The 19,052-nt window shown below is 36.6% G+C and overlaps 1 protein-coding gene across 1 annotated transcript in view; it reads right to left on the bottom strand.

Moving 5' to 3' along the window:
• Nucleotides 1-4,812: 4,812 nt before the first annotated feature.
• The window catches only part of JHY (junctional cadherin complex regulator), a 63,479-nt gene continuing 49,239 nt past the window's right edge, over nt 4,813-19,052 (bottom strand). The window contains exons 6-9 of the mRNA XM_006925252.1: nt 15,027-15,321; nt 7,520-7,600; nt 6,612-6,740; nt 4,813-5,010 (exon numbers count right to left, since the gene is read on the bottom strand). Of these exons, the coding sequence (XP_006925314.1) occupies nt 4,813-5,010; nt 6,612-6,740; nt 7,520-7,600; nt 15,027-15,321 (703 nt within the window). The remainder of the gene's footprint in view (nt 5,011-6,611; nt 6,741-7,519; nt 7,601-15,026; nt 15,322-19,052) is intronic.

Here is a 19,052-nt window from a genome sequence, read left to right as displayed (position 1 = left end):
GGGTTAAATTGAGAATATAATCTAATTAAAATATTAGACATGACTAAATAGTTCTTTGATATTCATCTAAAGGTTTCATTAAAAATAGGTGCTTGAGGTTTGTATGATAGGAGATTATCAATTTTAAGTAGAGACAACAAATTTAGGGACCTCATCAGCTCTGCTTCAAAATGCCACCATTGTATGGAAACAGAGGAAATGGGAAAAGACATCACTGCCAGGTGGCAGGTTGGAGATATGAGGCAAGGCCAAACAGATTTCATGATAGTGACTTTGATAGTAGTCTGGATGGCAAAAAAGAAAGCATAAGGATTAATCTGGGAGACAAATTTTCCATTATTTAGTGTAGAGATATATGTTGGTTTTATTCACTGAATGTTCATCTGTTCTGTACTTTCTTGTCTTATATAGGTGGCTTCCAAAAGATAATTTATTATACTGTTTGGACTTCAAATTTCTGAAGTTTATTTTCTCCACTGTCAAATTTGCATCATGAGGATATCTACTATTTAAGTATTTCTGCAAAAGCCTGAAACCCTGGTGACAGAGGATACCCTGAGAAGCCAGTCCAGCAGCCCCAGTATTAGGCTGGTCTCTATGAGCTGTCAGTTCAGTAAAAGACATTTATAAAATCTTCAAAGATATTTTCAAGGCTTCACTAAATATATTTTTTTGAAATGCTCGTGTCATTGTAATCCTCTCAACCTGTTAGGCTATATAATGCAGACCATTTGTTCAGCTTATTGAAAATTAATTACTTACATTGCTTGGGTTTGCAAGGAAAGTGAAAGGGCAATGGAGAGGCAGCCAGGGAGAGAAACCCTGCCCGCCAAATTCTTTTTTCCTCTCTTCATAATAACCTAAGAACCCCTTTATTGAGAGGTAGTAAGAGCTGAAAAATCTGTTTACTTTGCTTCTTGCAATGTGATGTTTTCATAACATTTTGGGAAAGCCCAATTTTTCAAGTATTTCGTTGAGCCAAAATTAAGTAACCAAACATGAAGAATAGAAATCTTTAAGACTGGGTAATAAGTAAATAAATAAGTGAAAAATATGCCGTCCAAAACCTTTGCTTTCTGTCGATCAAATGTTTGCTTAGAAAATTGAAACAATTCATTTTCTCAGTACTTTGTGAGAAAGCCACGTGGTTTTTCTTAATAAAGCTATAGGGAGAGCAGAAACAAATACTGTACGTAGTCTGCAGGCAGTGGGGTGAGGTGACAATTCTGAATATGAGATTTTTAACTATGCTGAGACCTTACTTCAGTATATTTTAAAAAGTAGAACAAATATCTAAATAAAATTTTTATTAGAGTGTGTATTTCTCCTTTATTTTGCTTTTCTAGTATATGAGTTTGGCAATGAAAACAACTTATCAGGGATAGAGGAGGAATGAGACATTATGAACAAACAAAATTCACAATATTTAAAAAAAAAATTACGCTACTGTTTTAAATCTTTTTCTCACTGGAAAAACAACTAAAAAGGCAAATGGAGTATTTGTGTGTCTTTTTGTCTCTGTTTTTTACCCATTAGGAATAGAAGTTATGAAAACGCACTTAGCATTAGGGAGAAGTTGTATAGTCATCCTATGGATACTTGAGAGCTGGATGAAATACTTATTTAATGTTCTTCCTCTAATAGGAAAGAGGAATCTTTAAAAAAGATGTCTTTAGGAGAGCACTTTGATTTTTTCCTTAAGAACTTTATATTTTCAAATGCTATGTCTAATAAAATAATAACATATGTTTTGAAGCACAGCTAGGAGAGAATTAGCTAAATTTTCCCTGATATCTGCAGACTATCCAAATTTAATTCACTTTCTGCTATTTTTCAATAAGTAATTAAAAGGGATCCCCCACCCCTGCGTTTATCTAGTCTGCTATTGTAGACCATTTGCTATCAACTCAAAGTTCTCAATTAGCTCTAATGTTGTTATAATTACTAGATGTGTTTTCAAACAACTCCCAGGTAATAATTATTGGGATGAAGAGTCATTTTCTCACTATAGACTAGGCTGTGCATGCTTATGCTTGCTGTGATGTTTTGACAATGATTCATTAACCAATAATAAGGACCCAATTGGAACCATTAGGCATTGGTGACTTGGCTGGGCTTACCTTTTATTTTGCTCCTCAATATTGTCTTTTCTGGAGTTAGTTTCTCCCAAGAGACTCCTTACTATACAAAACACTATCATGAAGACAGCTGTCATTAAATTCAGCTACTTGTAAAAAAGCTCTAAGAGGAAACTCTTGTTGGAAACTCAAGATGAAAAAAATACCATAAAAAAGAGGCTATAATCAGAGACAATAGGTGGTTTAAAGGTCCTTTATTTATCCCAGTTCATAGTGATTAGGCAAATTAGGCACTGTCTTTCAATGGCATATATAACATCTGGTCAAATATGGACCCTCCATCATTATATCACGCAAGTTAAAAGTCCCTTGCTCTCTAATAGGGAGATTGTTTTTACTTCTTAAATATTTGAAACAGAAATACTGTAAGAATTGATCACTGACCCACTTGGGTCTATGAAAGATCAATATTATTATTTGTATAATTTACTTTAAAAGAGGAGCAAAAAGTGTCATTTGCTGTTTTTGCAGGATCTCTAACCTGTTTTAGTATTGTGATAGCTTAGTGACTTTCTGCTGGATCTTACCATTGTGAGATGACTGGGGGCCAGATGAAGGTCTAGATTGATTCATTCTTCGATTCCAACCCCAAACTTTATGTTCTTTAGCCAAAGTCATTTTAGATGTCACTTTTAGTGTTTGTATACTAAGAATTTTGATGTTCTGTAGTATTATAGACTAGATGGTAAAGGCTTGCTTTGCGGGTGAAAATTCTGTGAAATGTTGCTTGACAACAACTGAACTATTTAACTGGCTTCAACTAAGTACAGGGTCTTGATAGTTAAAGACTTAACAATGTTTAGGCTAATAGAGAAATCGTTATGGGTTTTTAAATGTTCTGAAGAAAATTAAAATGTTGTCTCTTTTATCTGTCCACATTGGAGTTGCTTTATACATATCTCTTAGAACTTTATCAGTGTAGCAATGAAGTTGCCAGATTGTACATGTTAAAAATATGACAAGATACATAATAAGGCATATTTCTGAATATGGAACTTGATTATGGAAGTTTAGGTCCCAAATTAAAATTTATAACAACTATATGCTCCTTGCCCACACAGTAAAACAAGAACTACTTCTCCACAAGCAAATAATCAAAGAGTGCTGTCCTTGGTGTTGAAAGATCAGAGTTTAGACCTGGCTACTCTCTCATTACTCTCAGTAGGGCTGATGGACCTCAGAGTAGCTTATCCTTTCTTGATCTCCATTTTCGCTAATGAAAAATTGGCAGTTAGACAAGATAAACCCATTTCAATCTCTAAATTCTTTTAAGATACTCTAATAGAAATGGAATATTTAAAAAATTACCCTATTACTTTAATGCAAAAATATGGAAGTGTCTCTACATGCATTCTTTTATCTTCCAGAGTAAGTTTAAATTTAAGGTCTTTCAAAACATCATTCCACATTACGTTTCTTAGAAAAGTCTTCACCATGTACCCTAAAGGTTCCTCTTTTACAAATATATTTTAGGAGCAGCTTGAGCTGTGATTTTCCTGAACTAACTTCACATATGATATGATTTTCCAAAGAGCACTGAAATGTGATTCATCAGTTTACTATTTATCTTCAGATACTTGTCATCTTCCCAGACTTACAATTGTTTCCAGTTTTAAGGAGAAGCTTTTATACTACATCATGACATATGTAAAATGTATACGACATAGGAGTAAATCATAGTTCCTTATGCCACCTGTGTAGATAAATAGATCGATTCCAAATTATTGTTAAAATTGTCCATTTCTGGATATAGCCATCTAAGGGTACAGGCAAGTAAGGAAGAAAAAATCCAGTATTATTTTAAGACCTGAGAATTTTATAATGTTTATTCGATTTCAAAAGATTAAAAAAGTAAAAAAAAAAATCGATATTGACATTCAGTGGTAAGCTATAAAATGCTTTTGTATTATCTATTTCTCTTTTGAGTGTAAAAGCACACATTCAATAGTATTTTAAGATATTTATGATGGCAAGATGCCCAGCAAATTTACACACTTGGAGGAAGTAGTTTTGAGAAAGTGTGGCTCTCAGAGTTGCTTGAGTTGGGTGTTTCTGGACTTGGAGGATTTCTAATAATCCTTGATTTCTCTGTTAGGACAACATTGAGATGTGTTCTACATGAGTAGGCACATCTAGTGTACCTTCACTTCTTTCATATTTACATGTAAACCTTTGGCTAAATTTAAACATTTTAGAAATATTTTGAAAATGGTATCTCAAAATATACTGGTGATTAGTCCAATATGAGTTTATTTTAGCAGCAACCGAAATGTTTATACTTTTTTCCTCTCTTGTTAGGAAGGTAAGAGAGAGAAATACAAGTCAATAAACTTATTTCTGGATAACTTCAAGGTTTTCATTATGCTAAGGAAGGGTAGAGATTGTTTAAGAAACCAAAAGATCAAATATAAAACCAAAAGACTTTATTCCCCAGCTCTAATTTAGCTCCAATTCTAACTTATTTGTAAACAAATAATTCAAAAGAATTTTTCCTAGGAAATAAAATATGACACCATAATATAATAGGGCCCCATATTTTAAATCCTACACAAAGCAAATATGGACTCAAATCTGATGATGGTAATAGGTCATCACTCTCAATGCAGAGAGTTTGGTTGGAGTTTCTTTTCTCCATGTCCTTTTCCTGGGTGTTTTTGGTCTCTTACACATCTGTCTATACAATGTGAAGGACTTTGAAAGCAGCTACAGCTTGTTTTTCTCTTTCGTGTCTGCTCTGCAGTATTTCCAGCAGTGAGATTTCAGGTAAAGTGTCTTCTTTTCTGGCATAGGTTGTATTTTTCTTTTCCTTTGACATTTGATCAGTCAGATTTAAAGGTTTGGGTTTTGGGATTGTCTTAGCATATTCCAAAGCCTGAAAGCATAAAGATAAAATTTTATTTGAAATGGGAAGTGAGCCCTGGATTCCTTATATTAATCTAGTCTTAGGAAATGTTTATTGATAATATAAATGAAGAATATTGCTACAATAATGTATTAAGACAGGGATGGAAATGGAGATCAAATGGAAAATGCAAATAATGCAGTATAATGAACAGTTTAAACAAAATAAATTAGTCACATAAGAATTAGCTGTGAAAAAAAAGAGTTGAAAATGATACAGTTATGCCTTCGGATGTTTTCTTTATAAAACTGAGTTTTATTCAAGTGTTTGAAAATAGATTTCTCACGTGTTTGATCTATTTAGCTTCTGGCAGTCTTATTAAAACCAAACTTATAATAAGGAGATATTAACAGACCTTTCTATCCAAAGAAGATTTGTTATAGCTTGAGACCAAAGATATCACTGTAGTTGATATAAAACTGAGCCTCCATTATTACACCAACTATTCTTGTTCCTAGGCTCTTTGAACTCTAGCAAGTGTTTATTAGAGGTTAAACATTATTTTTTTATTTTCTTTATTATACCTGTATAAACCTAGATACTGAAAAAAGGAAGTCTTTTTTTTTCTGAGTGATGTCAGTTCTGAAAAGCATTACAATAAAAATGAGATCACTAAATATTTCTAAATCTGCCTTCATATCTGTTTTATATTTTAACAAGAGTTTCTTGATGGCTAAAATGAGAATGGATAATATATTTAGATGCTAGAAGGGAAAAAAAAAAACCCTCTCAAAACAGAAAAACTCTAGACTTCTCAGTATCGTTGCCTTGAATCTCTTCATGAAAAAATAATGGATTGGAGAAAAAAAGAAAAAGTGGCACCATGGAAACTCAAGCAAGTGAATTGAGATCTTCAAGGTCTGAGGGAGAAAGGCAATAAATAAAAAATATGATGGTCTGTGAAAGAGAACATGAAGTACAAATTCCTAAAGGCACCAAAGAGTCAATTGTTCCTCATGCAAAGAGTCCTATATCCTTATTGGGACTGAGGCAGAAACTTGCACTGCAAAGCTTCATGTCTCCATTGAACATATTTCATTCACATCATGACTTACAGTTGGATGTCTGTGACTGAGAGGGAGAACATTCTGTATTTTATGAAATCATTTTTCTTGGTTAGAGGAAATGTATATTATAACCCCTGAGGAAAAATGTAGGGGAATGAACTTGAGAGAATGAAGGAACTTTCTTTGACATAGGCACCCATAAACAGTAAGAAAACACTAATTTCCTTAAAACTTATTTTTGGTAGAGAAAGAAATTGATAGAAGAAACTACAAATCTTGATTAAGAAATCACCTTAATTCAATTTTTATGTGTGATGAACTTGGAATACTGTACTTGGAAGAAGAACTAAAGGCAATAATGAACTTCAGGAAAAGAAAAAAGTCTAACCTTATAGCATCATATGTATGTATGTCATTTTTACATCCACATCTGTGAATGATGGGTAGCTGCAGGAATGGTAGTAGCTAAAACATCCCCTGTGTTCAAAAAATGTGGGGGAATTCATTAAATTATAAGGTAATATAGGTTTCTTTTTAATTCTAATTGAAAAGATAATTGCTTACCTTCTGTCGAGGGATGGAAGATTTATTTTCAGTTTTTATTGTTTGTGGTTTTGACATAATAGATAGTGTCTTCATGTTGTACTCCTTAACTTGTTTTGCATATTCCTTTTGCTGTATTAATTTCTGCATCTGTTCAGAGAAACAAAGTTATGGTGACTTGCAGCTTCTGCTAGATCTCTCTGTTCTCTATTTAAAGTGACACTAATTTTAGTGAACTAGGCATGTTCTATCAGCAACATAGGGGGAATGGGATTACCACCCGTAAGGTGATGGCAGTGCAATGGTTAAATGGATACTTCTCCTAGAAATAGTCTTTCTCTGAGGAGGAACATCACTGTAGTCGCACACCCAGTGTTCCCTTAACAGTGGCTAAATTACATTCAGCCTCTTCTTTGTTGCATTTATCCAATTTATTTTCATTTTTGCTTCTAACTTTGAACTATACTCTCTTTTTATGCCTTGAGTGCAACTGCAGTTAAAACAGATTAAATGAAGATCTCTTTTCACTAGTGGAAAGAGAATAAAGTGGATGTACTTTTCATGGGTTGGGAAACTCTTACCCTAAGTGTCTTTTCTGTAGCCACTCTTCAAAATTACCAAGATAAACTCTATTGGAAGAGACCTACAACCATATAACATACACCTCTCTTTCTATGTGCACATCTCGCTTTTCTGCTTGGGCCTTCAAAACTAACTAAAAGGTGGATACGTAAAACAACATTAACTAAGTAGTTTTATTTTACAGTAAAAGAAATGCCTGGGTCTTTATTACCAGTGCTATTTCAGAAATGTCTCTATTCAGACTAAGACATTTGAATTAGGACTTAGTTCTGCAGGGCATCTTACACAGTTTTACTAAAAGATGGGCAAATCCAAGGCTGAAAACACTCTAAGCACATCACACTCACTTTGTCTCTGATGGATTCAAGGTCAGGTCCAAGGCCTCCAAGCTTCATGTCTCTTTTCTGATAACCTTTCAGCTTGGAACTCTAAAAATACAATCACAAAGACAGTTTCTTTTAAGAACTTGTATGCCCCTCAAAGTTGTCACAGCTACCACATAAAAAGGGAAAAAGGAAAATGGAGAATGGAAGCCTGTGTGGGCTGTTGGAGGGTGGATGCATTTCCTGACAACTTTGATTTTAATGGTAGTTATTGATAATAGTTTCTTTGGTAATTTGTAGCTGGTTAGCTAACATGTTTTGACTTTTCCACTTCTGTAATTAAAAAATTTGAAATTCTGAACATTGTAAATAAATTTCAAGTGAGTAAACTGCTCATACCATTTTTATTATAATGTGTACATTACCACTTTACTGCCGCTGCTATTATTATTTTGTCTAGTCTTCCACAGTCTCATGAAACCAAATGACTTCCCTGGAAGAGGTAATCTAAATGAATCAGGTAAGCACATTAATTCAAAAGAGTACTCTGTCTAATGATGCCATAATATTCAAAAGAAAGTAAACACTTAAGAGTTGAGAGTCTAGGCAAGACCTGCTGAGAAACTCATTTTATTCAGTGTGATTTGGATATTTTGATGGGTACAAATAATTTTATATTATTTTTATTAGTATTTCACATTTAAAGGGACAGAGTAACATAATGAGGCAATTTAATTAATAGATTATGACCCTTGAGCACAATAACAGGCAGGAAAAACACTAATGCCTTCCTGAACTGTAGAATAGATTAAGATATTCTTCAAACTGCCATTTTTGACATTAAAACTAACTTGGTACTTGAAGCAGATGCCCTTGTAGTGAAACCAAATCCTTTCTTTGAGTTTAGGAGTTCATTTGGTTTCCTTCCTTGGGAAGGATAGGAAGGACAATACCAAAGTGATGGTTTGGATGATAGTAATTACCTTAGGGCACATCTAGGTTGGTGCTTAGACTGGTAGAATGGAGAAAGAATAGCCATACTGAAGAGGCATCAGTGCTGTGCTAACCCTGCATGCTAATGGCAAGGCATGGTATTTTCTAAATTTTGAAAGCTCCTGTTAATTATGAAGTCCTAAGATATATAACATATGTAATGTGCCCTTTCCTAAGATAGAATTTGGCAGAGATAGTACAGAGACTTAAAAAAATTATTTCTTCATATTATTTCTTCATATTAACTCTCAAATCTTAACAGCAAACTGATGGCTACACGTCGTATTAACCATTACAAGAATGTTCTCTCACAGTGGTCTACTGACTACCCGGAGGTCATACCAATTAGCTTCTCCATTGCCATTTCCCACTGTAGAGGCTCAGAGCCAAATATTCTTTTACCTTGGCCCCCAGCTCTGAGCTCTGTCCCATGGGGTACGAGTGAAAGTTTGATGGGTTTGATAAAGGGTGCATCTTAGAAAGCTTTTATTTGGACTAGTGCAGTCCCTCCCTCTTTCCTTTTTTCTTCCCTGGAATGTGGATGTGATTCCTGGAGCTGGAGCTGCAGAGGTAATCTTGTAACCAGGAAAGAAAAAAACAAAAAAATTACACGAATACTGGTTCTGATGTGTTGAGTTGTAGAACCACCATGTAGGAACCACTTACTTGTAGATTAATTTTAAGAAAAATGAACCTATATTTTTGAAGTTGCTGTAAATAGTAATTCTGTGACTTGCAGCTGAAGTTGTTATTTCTATGATACTACAAAATTTCTATGGTACATCTCAGTGCTGCAAAGGGCCAAAATTATATGTCATATAGGCAACGCTTCTACACTGCAAGGATTAAAAGTTCTGTAAATAGAATTTGCCTGATTAGAATGTTAAACATTTATATTCAAAACCCTTTTCGTGATTCTAATTCTGAGAGGAAAGAAGAGCCTTTTCTAAAGAAGCCTTTGGACTATAATCATTAAAAATTAATAACATTAAAGTATATAGAAGAAATATTGTTCACTGAAAGCATTTCAAAATCATAAATTTCCTTTAAGTAGTCATCACCCAGCAAAAACCCTACAGCTGCTTCTGCCCATTAGACCTATTTGTTTGTACTTTTATAAAATTGTCCCTATGCTACAATTTATTTTGTTATTTTTTCATTAAGCAGCTTAGCATTACACTGTATTTCCCTGTCACTGTTTTTTGAAAATGTAATTTTTATGCATAACGTTCAATTGTCTAATTATAGTTAAATTATTTAGCTATTCTTCTAAATGTTGAACACTTAAGATGTAGGGATGAGCACTCTGATAACTTTTTGAGACAAATTGAGAAGTGAGATGGAGACAAAATCATGAACATTTAAGGTTATTAATGAACACTTCTATTAACAATGTATAAGAATGCTCTTTTTGTCTAAACCTGCATTACACTGGATAGTATCACATTTTAAAACCTTTGCTAATTTTTAATAGGTGAATGAACCCAGACATATTTTGCAATTACAAATTTGTTCTTTATCTGACATATGCCATCTGTACCATTGTTTTGCAATCACTAAGTTACTATTTGCCAAAGTAAACTAATAACGAAAAGGAGAGAACTCTACTCATATCTAAGTCATAAATCCAATTTGTCCAAAACCGATGAAAAATAAATGATTGGTGCCCAGAAATCACATCCTTAGTCTGAAGCAGCTTAACTTTAATCATTGCACTGACTCACAAAAGATACATTGTGAAGCATGAATAATTGCTCACTGCTCCCCAGTTGCAGTTCTAACTATCACCTTGAATAAACGTCTTGGCTGTCACAGAAAAACAGCCAAGGGTCTAGCATTACATATTGAAACGAAGGAAAGAGGGTGGCTCAAAGGGACTATCTCCAAATGACACTGACCCCTTTACAGGATAAGCTGCTTCTAGCAAAGAGACGTTTCTCAAGGGAGAGTGATAGCTCCTAACAGAATTTGTTCTGGTTGACTGGCAATGAAAAATCCTGGATTTACTTAATTTTGGCTCAAGTAATCTTGATTGGTTCACAGCACTGCAAGTTTGTTTGATCTCTTTCCATCATAAGTCTTTCTAAGAGCTTTACTGAGGTATTTCATATACCACAAAATTCACCCATTTGAAGTTGTGCAATTCAATGGTTATTTAGTATATTCATCAAGTTGTGCAAACATCATCACAATCCAATTTTAAAACAATTTCATCACCCTAAAAGGAAACCCCATACCCATTAGCAGTAGCTTCTCTTCACCTCCACCTCCAGCCCTAGGCAACCACTAATCTACTTTCTGTCTCTTCGAAAGGCTTTTAAAGTAAATTAATTCCTAGAATTTACTTTGATTTACTTCTCCTTGGCTGTTATACTACTAAAAGGTCACAACAGCCCAATGCCAAAAAAAAAAAAAAAAAAAAAAAAATCAACAACGATAGTCCTGTTAGGTCTCTAAACACAGTGGGGGAATATAGGCATGTTCTCAACAAATCCCTGATGATTTGCAGCTGTATTTGCTAACATGCTCACCCTGGCTCTGGCTGATGATTGCTAAGACCAGAACTGCCCCTCTGAACTGTGCTCACCATTGATCTCTTTACTGAAGGATGGTGTTGGACTTTTCTGATGGAAGGTTTCTGCCAGTAATTAATGACACTTCTCACAAGCCAGAAGAGTGATTTTTATTGTAAACTTGCAAAGTGTGCCTGAACTGAAATTGACATTGACTGTCTCTGAGGACATGTTTCAACTCTGAAATGTTGTGCCCTGCTGTGAGGGACACTGCAGGGCTTTTCTCCAGAACATTCCTCAGATGTGTAAATGTGAGAAAGTTACTGAAAAACAAGACAAAAAGACAATGTCTCAAATACTGGAGAACAGCAAGTGAAGGAAATTTGCTCTGCGGTTGCTAAACTTAATCCAAATAAACCTCTTCTTAGAAGCAGTCAAGCAGCAATACCCAGATTGTCTGTGACAACAAACACATGAGTTAATTACTGCAGCTCAGCTCAACACAGTTAGCTGTCAGAGAACTCCTTAAGCAGTTATTTTATGGTGGGTTGCAATAGATATTTTTATACTGTTTGTCATCCCTTGCACCATGTTAATCTCTTATTGCCTGACTCTGGATTTAATGGCATGGACAATGCTTAGTATTCATAAATCAGTCACAATAGAACTGAGACTGAGAAGAACAATGGTGCTTGGGCCTATTATCTTTACAAATCCTCAAATTTTTAATGTCATTCAAATAGATTCTCTTGGAAACCACAATATTTGCTGACTAGCAAATGGGCATGACCTGAATAATGATTCCTTCTGTCTGGTGCCCTGGCTACCTGCTGTCCTATACAAATGGCTCAGTGCTAAATCACTTTAGCTTCTGGAATAGTTTAAAGGACAAAGAAGACTTCTGTGTATTTGTCAGATGTAGCTTGAAGGTGTTGGATGAAGAAAATGGATATGTATGAGTTGTAACATTCCTAAAGAAGGGAGGAAGGTAAGAATTTTTCAAGTTGGAAAGAGGTTTTGGGAAGCAATAATTGGAAGTTTTCTTTCTTCCTCTTGTCTACTCTCCCATGCTCTTAGATTTCTGGTGATACACACTGTCACCAGGGTACTTTCCTCTACCTTTTCTCAGTAAAACATGAATGCAAATTACTAAGAGAAGGAGGAAGGGAAAGGAAATGAACATTTAGTTGATGTTTGGACTTTACTAGGGACTAAGCTAAGGCTATAATACATTATTTCACTTAATTATCATACTAAATCTACATAAAGAAAAACTCCGATATTGTATCTGAAGAAATTGGGATTCAAGTGAGTTAATAACTTGCCAAGTCACACAGGTATTAGGGGATAGAGCAGAGATGAAAACTTAGAAATGACTGAGTCCATGACTTCCACTAAACCCTGCTCACTAAGTACTGAACTTAAAAGCTTGCATTTTCAACAATAATCCATAGTTGGCAAGAATCCTAACTCTGAAGGTTTTTCCTGAGGTAGTGTATTTGAGCTATATTTTAGGCCCTGGGGACATGTAAGCTCCAGAGTGAACAGGCCATTCCCACCTTGAGAATGTGTTGGCCCCAGTGCTCTGCATACATTTCGCTATAGAAATAATAGTGTGCATAGTGTCTGGCTTCCTTGTTTAGTGTACAAAACTTATGAAGTACTTGAAAATGGTATTGATGGTACCTCAGAACCTACCATGTAATGATATTTCTGTGGAAAAAGAAGTTACCTGTGATCCCAGAAACACATTTCTTCTAATTTACAGAGAAACTGGAGATCATCCCAGCTCCATGCCACTAGTCGTGGTTTCCACAGCCTGGGTCTGGATTAGGGACCCCAGTGGAATAGAGGATATGAGAGAGTGGAGTCAGAATGAGAAGTTAAAAGAGCTCTCAGGTATGATATGTGAGGGAGCTGCGGTAGGGACTCCAGGGCCGTGAGGGAGCTGAAGACCTGGGCTGCACAGGCCTCCATGGTGGGAACTACAGGAGTGGGCTGTGTGTTTCCTGTCCATCAACCTCTGAGGTCTTATCTCAGTCCAAGCCAGTCCTCCTCTTCTTCTCTTTAATATGATCCACCATCTATTCTAGTCCAACTTCCCCCCTTTTTTTTCAAGGCCACACTTTTCTTTTTCTCTGAGAGTCCCACCTGAGGGTCCAGTGACTTCATACCCCCCTAACTTCCTTGAATGCTTTGCATCTGCCCTGCATGCAAATCTAATCACGGTTAACATTCTTCAGTTGTGTGTTTACCCCCACCACAGAATAAAGTTCTCCTTCTTCAAATAATAAACAAGGTCCATGTAAGCCCCTATCTACTTCTGTACATCTCTTGCCATGCTGTGCCTCCCAGTTTCAATGACAGCAACACTGAAATGCTGTCAGTTCCTAGCATGTGTCATGGTGTCAAGCTTCCTCATGCTGGTCCATGTGCTTGAAATTCTCTTTCAGTCTTTTTTCTTTTGCTAACTCTTGGCCACCCTCTAAGACTCAGCTCACAATTAAGTCCTGAAGCTCTGCTTGACCCACAGGTTGAGATGTGTCCTTTGTGTTCCTCTGTATTCCCCATACATTTCTCTCCCTTAAAAAATTTGTTTAAAACATTATACTAAAGCCATTTACATATGTGTATTCCCTAGTTCCATTTAACTGTAAACTTCTGTTGGGGAAGGGTCATAGCTCATTTTCTTTACATCCCAGCACCTACTACAATTTCTAGCGGTTATTCAACAAATATATGTCAAATTGAAGTAAGGATGATTCCCTAAAACTGCCTTATGGTGGGTGTCCCTCTGGTCCAAGGCCCCTCATTCCCTCAGTTGCTGAGAGTGTTGTCTGCTATGGCTCACAGCTGAGTCCCTCCCTAAGAACTGCCCTTGGCCAAATGGAGCTGTTATGCCCAAAGTTACAATCCTTCCTCAGGGGCAGTCAATAGCCAATGGCTGGTCCATGTGGGGCAACAAAAGCCTAGGTTCCTTGCCTTTGAAGGCCATCCCAACTTTAGAACTCTTTTGAGTTTGAATGAGGCATCTTTTGCATCTTTACAACAGTGCACCTTCTCCCCCTGCCCAGGCCTGCTCACTCCTCAATAACCCTCATGCATAAAAATTTCCATTTCAGTGTCTGTTCCCAGGGTACCCAACTCAAAACAGGCCTATTCCCAACCAGGTCTTTCCCTGTTGCCCTGTAAAATGAATGTATTTTACAGATATTTCCTTACTGTGTGACACTATAAGCAAGTGATCTTTCCCAAGGGATTTTTATTGCTTGTCACAGTGGAGAAATATAAAGGACATAAAAAGCCTCCTTCGATGCCCCTCCCTTTCTTCCTAGAAACCTTCCACTTTGCCATCTCTCCCCAGCAATTTCCCTTATTTAACAATATAGACACAACTGGAAATATTTCAGTGCACAAAGGAGCTAATAATGGTGAATCTTAGGGTAAACAAAGAACTCAGTAAAGACTAGCAAATATTTCAGAAGAAAGCTCAGTCATCGGCTATCCTGAACATTTTACTGCAGGAGCTGAGGTGACATAGGGCCAAGAAGAGTTCTTGAGGGGAGGAGGGAAAGCGGTGGATGGTGGGAGACATGCAGTGGCAACAGTGGTTTTCACTCACTCAACCCTAATTTCTCTTCTTCTCCCTCTGCTCTCTATATGAATGTACGTGGAGACTCAGCCTAGACTTGGGGGTGAGATGGGGTGTGGGGAGCTTTTCCGAGGGTATGATATTTAAACTGATGCCAAAAGGATGACTAGTGCCTCTCAGCAAATGTAGACCCTTCCCTGAGATGAAACAAGAAGGAGGTAGAAATGGTATCCATGCAGCACTTCCAGGAAGAAGAAGAGGGAAATTTCAGGCAATAGCAAGGGCTCAGGTAAAGATGTTCCTCAGGACTTGGGCTACCCAGTTGTGGCAGCAGCTTAGTAGTGACCATCCTTCCTCCAGGGCTAAAATAATGGGAATGAAAATCAAGGTTCATCTGTACTGTATTATCAAAACAAGAGGTTACTTTTATTACCTTAATGCTGCTTCTTTTCCTATGTTTTTTTCCTTTTTCCAGTTGAAACAGATAGCCTTCAGAATTACTACGACTAATTTTCATTTGCTTTCTTTGAATTCTCTCTGAACTGAGTTGGGATTCACTTTCTACCCTTGATAATATGGGTGGAAATGTGACACTGGATAAAGCCCCTTCACTGGGCTGCACCTCAGTCAGTTGCAATAAGGCTTGCTGATGTTGCTCCATGATCTGAGCAAGCTGTGAATCTGGAGATGCTCTAGCAGGTTGGCTGTCAGAGGAAGAATGAAATTTCCTTAATGGAAAAAGAAGCACAAATCTGTTAATAAAACCTAGAGACACAAGACTTCTAGCATAAAAGTCTTTATGAACCATTAATTTGATGTACTTATTACTCCCTAAATCAAATTAATGATCATTACCTTAATCTTTTCATAACACATTAATTTCTCATATCTTAAAATGCTCCTGTTTTTTGCTTTAGGATATTCTAGCTCCTATTTAGAACTTTCATTTAGTGCATTCAAAATAGAAAAAAAAAACACCGCCATTTTGAAAACTAAAACTTCCCACTCCAAAATACCTGAAAATGTTGGATTAAACAAACACCCTTTTAAATATTTACTTGAATTTCTAAGAGAGGCAGGGAATTTTCAAAGACCAAAGTCTCCAGCAATTCATAGGTCTAAAAACACCAACTCCCCAAACCAAAAAAAAAAAAAACCAAAAAAACCCAAAAAACAACTAAATTAGATTTTAGATAAGCTAAAGCTATAGCTTTCTTGGTAGGAGTTTTGGACCCAAGAGCTTGAGTTTTAACATTTAACACTAGTATGGGATATGTGAGATCTTGGCCCCATGTGGAGCAGGGAATCAGAACTGAGATGCCTGCATAAAGTCTGTAACCCTTGAAGAGCTACATCCTCAATAAAAAGGTGAATTAGTGAAAAACTCATTTGCCAGCCTTGAGAAACAACAAAGCAAGCCTATGTGTCTTGGTCTAGGCTATTAATTGAAAAAAAAAAAAAAATCCCTGTAAATTTCTTTCGAACAATATTTGGGGTTCAAATTTACCTTACCCACATAATCATGGGAATCAAACATCAAGAAATTAACATAAAAATGATCTGGGAGGAGGGATACCTGTAATATCTGGCAGAAACAAATATAAAAATTATCTGGAGGGACACACTCCCACCCAAGTCTACATAGGTATCTACAGACAAGACTGATAAATTTAAGTTCACAATCCAGAATTCTAGAACATATGAGGAAATAATCTACCAAGTATGAGTCAGCAGACAAACATGCACACACACAAAAAGCAGTCGTATATTTCTAAAAAAAAAAATCAGATGACAGAGTATCTGATAACATTTATAAAGTAAGCATGTTTGAAATTATCAAAGATGTAAAAGAAGAAGTCAAAACTCTGGGAAACATTTGGAAAATAAGAATAAGGTTTTAGTCAAAACCAAATAGAAATTCTAGACATGAAAAATACCATCGTTGAAATTTATGACTTGAACAGCTGGAGAAAATTATTGCACTGGAAAATTTATCAGAAAAAATTTCTCAGAAGCACAGAAAGATAAAAGCTGGAAAATAAACAGTTAAAAAGACATGGAGTCTAGAATAAGAGAATCTAATATACACCTATTTGGTATTTCTGGAGGAAAAATAGAACAAATATGGAAGATATGTTCAAAGAGAAAATGGGTGGTATTTTTTCGGATTTTTTTTTGAAAGAGATGAATCCTTAGATTTAGGAATCACAAACAAGATAACAAGCAAGATTAAAAATTTCATACACCAATCACAGTGAAACTTCAGAACATTAAAAACAAAGGAGACAAAAAAATGGTGTAGATAATAGAGGCTCTGTTCATCCCTCTGGAGACCAAATCAGAGTTGTGACAGAAGCAAGAAGCAAACAGCAAGGAAAATCACCTGGGATCTAGATGAACAAGCCGTAAAACTAGGGAGAAGTCTAAGAAATCACCTGCAATGGCAGAAGGTAGGATGGGGCAAGACTTGAAACTAATAATAAAATTAAATTTAAAAAAGCCTTAAACAAACAAACAAACAAACAAAAAATCAAAGGAGAGACCCTTGTAGCCAACGAGATCTCAGCAAAGTGGGAATAGAAGTAACATATCTCAAATAATAAAGGCCACCTATAATAAATGTAGAGCTAATGCCAGGCTGCCTGGTCCCCAGTGGCTGAGTGGGACAGAGGCGGCAGCAGCTGCAGATGCCTCTTAAAGGGGCCGTGTCTGTGAGTGGACTTTACCAGTGACAGACCTGCTCACTGTGAGCACCAGTGCAGGTTTGGCTGCACAGGGTGGGCACCAGAGACTTACAAGGGGACACTGAGTTGTCAGAGTGAGGGCCAAGGTGAGACTCACTCTGTACAGAAGTGCTGGTGGTATCCATTGGTCCTCTGTTGAGCCCTCTCTGCTCCCAGCGAGCAGACATAGCGCCAGTGGAGACGTCTTCAAACTGGATAACAGAGGTCACTCTGCCCAGAGGATTCCATGAAACCCTGCCTCCCTCAACTCGTGGGCCCCTGCCCCAAGCCACATCCAGGTGTGTCCTCACTTAGTCAGGTGCCCCTTGCTGAGCAGCGCCTAGACTTACACTGGTGGCAGCTGGTCTCGGTTTCTATTGGGGCCTTTTGAGGCAACTACAAGCACAGCATCTGTGGATTGCTTGCTGAATCTTAACAGGTGGCCCTGGAGGGGCACAGTCTGGGGCTAAACTTGGCCTGCAGCTGAACCCCTCTCAGGACTGTGCCACTGGACACCTACCACACAAAGCTGTACTAATAAGACTGGGAGACTTAAGAGCTTTGCTTAGTACATAGAGACAGACACAGAAAAGCAGCCAAATTGGGAAGACAAAAAAGCAGAAACCAAAAGAAAGAACAGAACAGAGATCCAGAAATACTGGAGTCAAGCAATCTAACAGATAAAGAGTTCAAAACACTAGTTATAAAGATGCTCAATGAACTTAGGGGAAGTGTAGATGAATTCAGTGAGAACTTCAAAAAGAGATAAAAAACATAAACATGAAAATGGAAATTATAATCAGAAATGAAGAACACATTATCTGAGATGAGAAGTATATTAAATGGAATAAGCAAAGTGAATAAAGAAGAGGATCAAATGACCTATATAGAGGATGGGAAAGCCAAGGACACTCAATCAGAATGGCAAGAAAAAAGAAGCCAAGACTATAGTAATAATTTAAGGAGCCTATTAGACACTATTAAAGGTAAAAATATCCATGTCATTGGTGTATCTGAAGGAAAACAAGATGTTGAAGAGCTATTTGAAGAAATAATGATGGAAAACTTCCCTAACTTGGTGAAAGAAATAGGCATAAAACCCCAGGAAGCTCAGAGAGTCCCAAAAATCATGAACCCAAAGAAGCCCCCACCAAGACACATCATAATTAAAAAGCCAGTGGTTAAATACAAAGAGAGAATCTTAAAACCAGCAAGATAAAAGCAGTTAGTTACCTACAAGGGAGCTCCCATAAGACTGGCAGCTGATTTATCAAAAGAAACTATGCAGAATAGAAGGGCTTGGCACAAAATATTCAATGTGATGAAAACCCAGGACCTACAACCAAAAATATTTTATCCAGCAAGGCTATCATTTAGAGTTTAAGGACAGATAGAGCTTCCCAGACAAAAATAAGTTAATTCATCAACGCCAAGCCAATATTACAGGAAATGTTGGAGGGATTTCTTTAAGAAGAAAAAACATGTATTTCTTTAAGAAAACAGGGATTTCTTTAAGAAGAAAAAACTGGAATAAAGAATAGTAACAACTACATTTCTACTGACAAGTACCTCAAAGGGAAAAGAATTAAGTGCTCCACCCAAAAGATAGAGTGGCTGAATGGATAAGAAAACAAGACCCCTATATATGCTGCCTACAAAGGACTCACTTCAGATTAAAAGACACACACAGACTAAAAGGAAGGGAATGGAAAAAGATATTGCCTTGATGGAGCTAG

The sequence above is a fragment of the Pteropus alecto genome, unplaced genomic scaffold, assembly GCF_000325575.1.
Source record: "Pteropus alecto unplaced genomic scaffold, ASM32557v1 scaffold479, whole genome shotgun sequence".
Classification (NCBI taxonomy): Eukaryota; Metazoa; Chordata; class Mammalia; order Chiroptera; family Pteropodidae; genus Pteropus; species Pteropus alecto.
The sequence above is the reverse complement of the archived record's forward strand: the minus strand, read 5'-3'. Positions and strand labels throughout refer to the sequence as shown.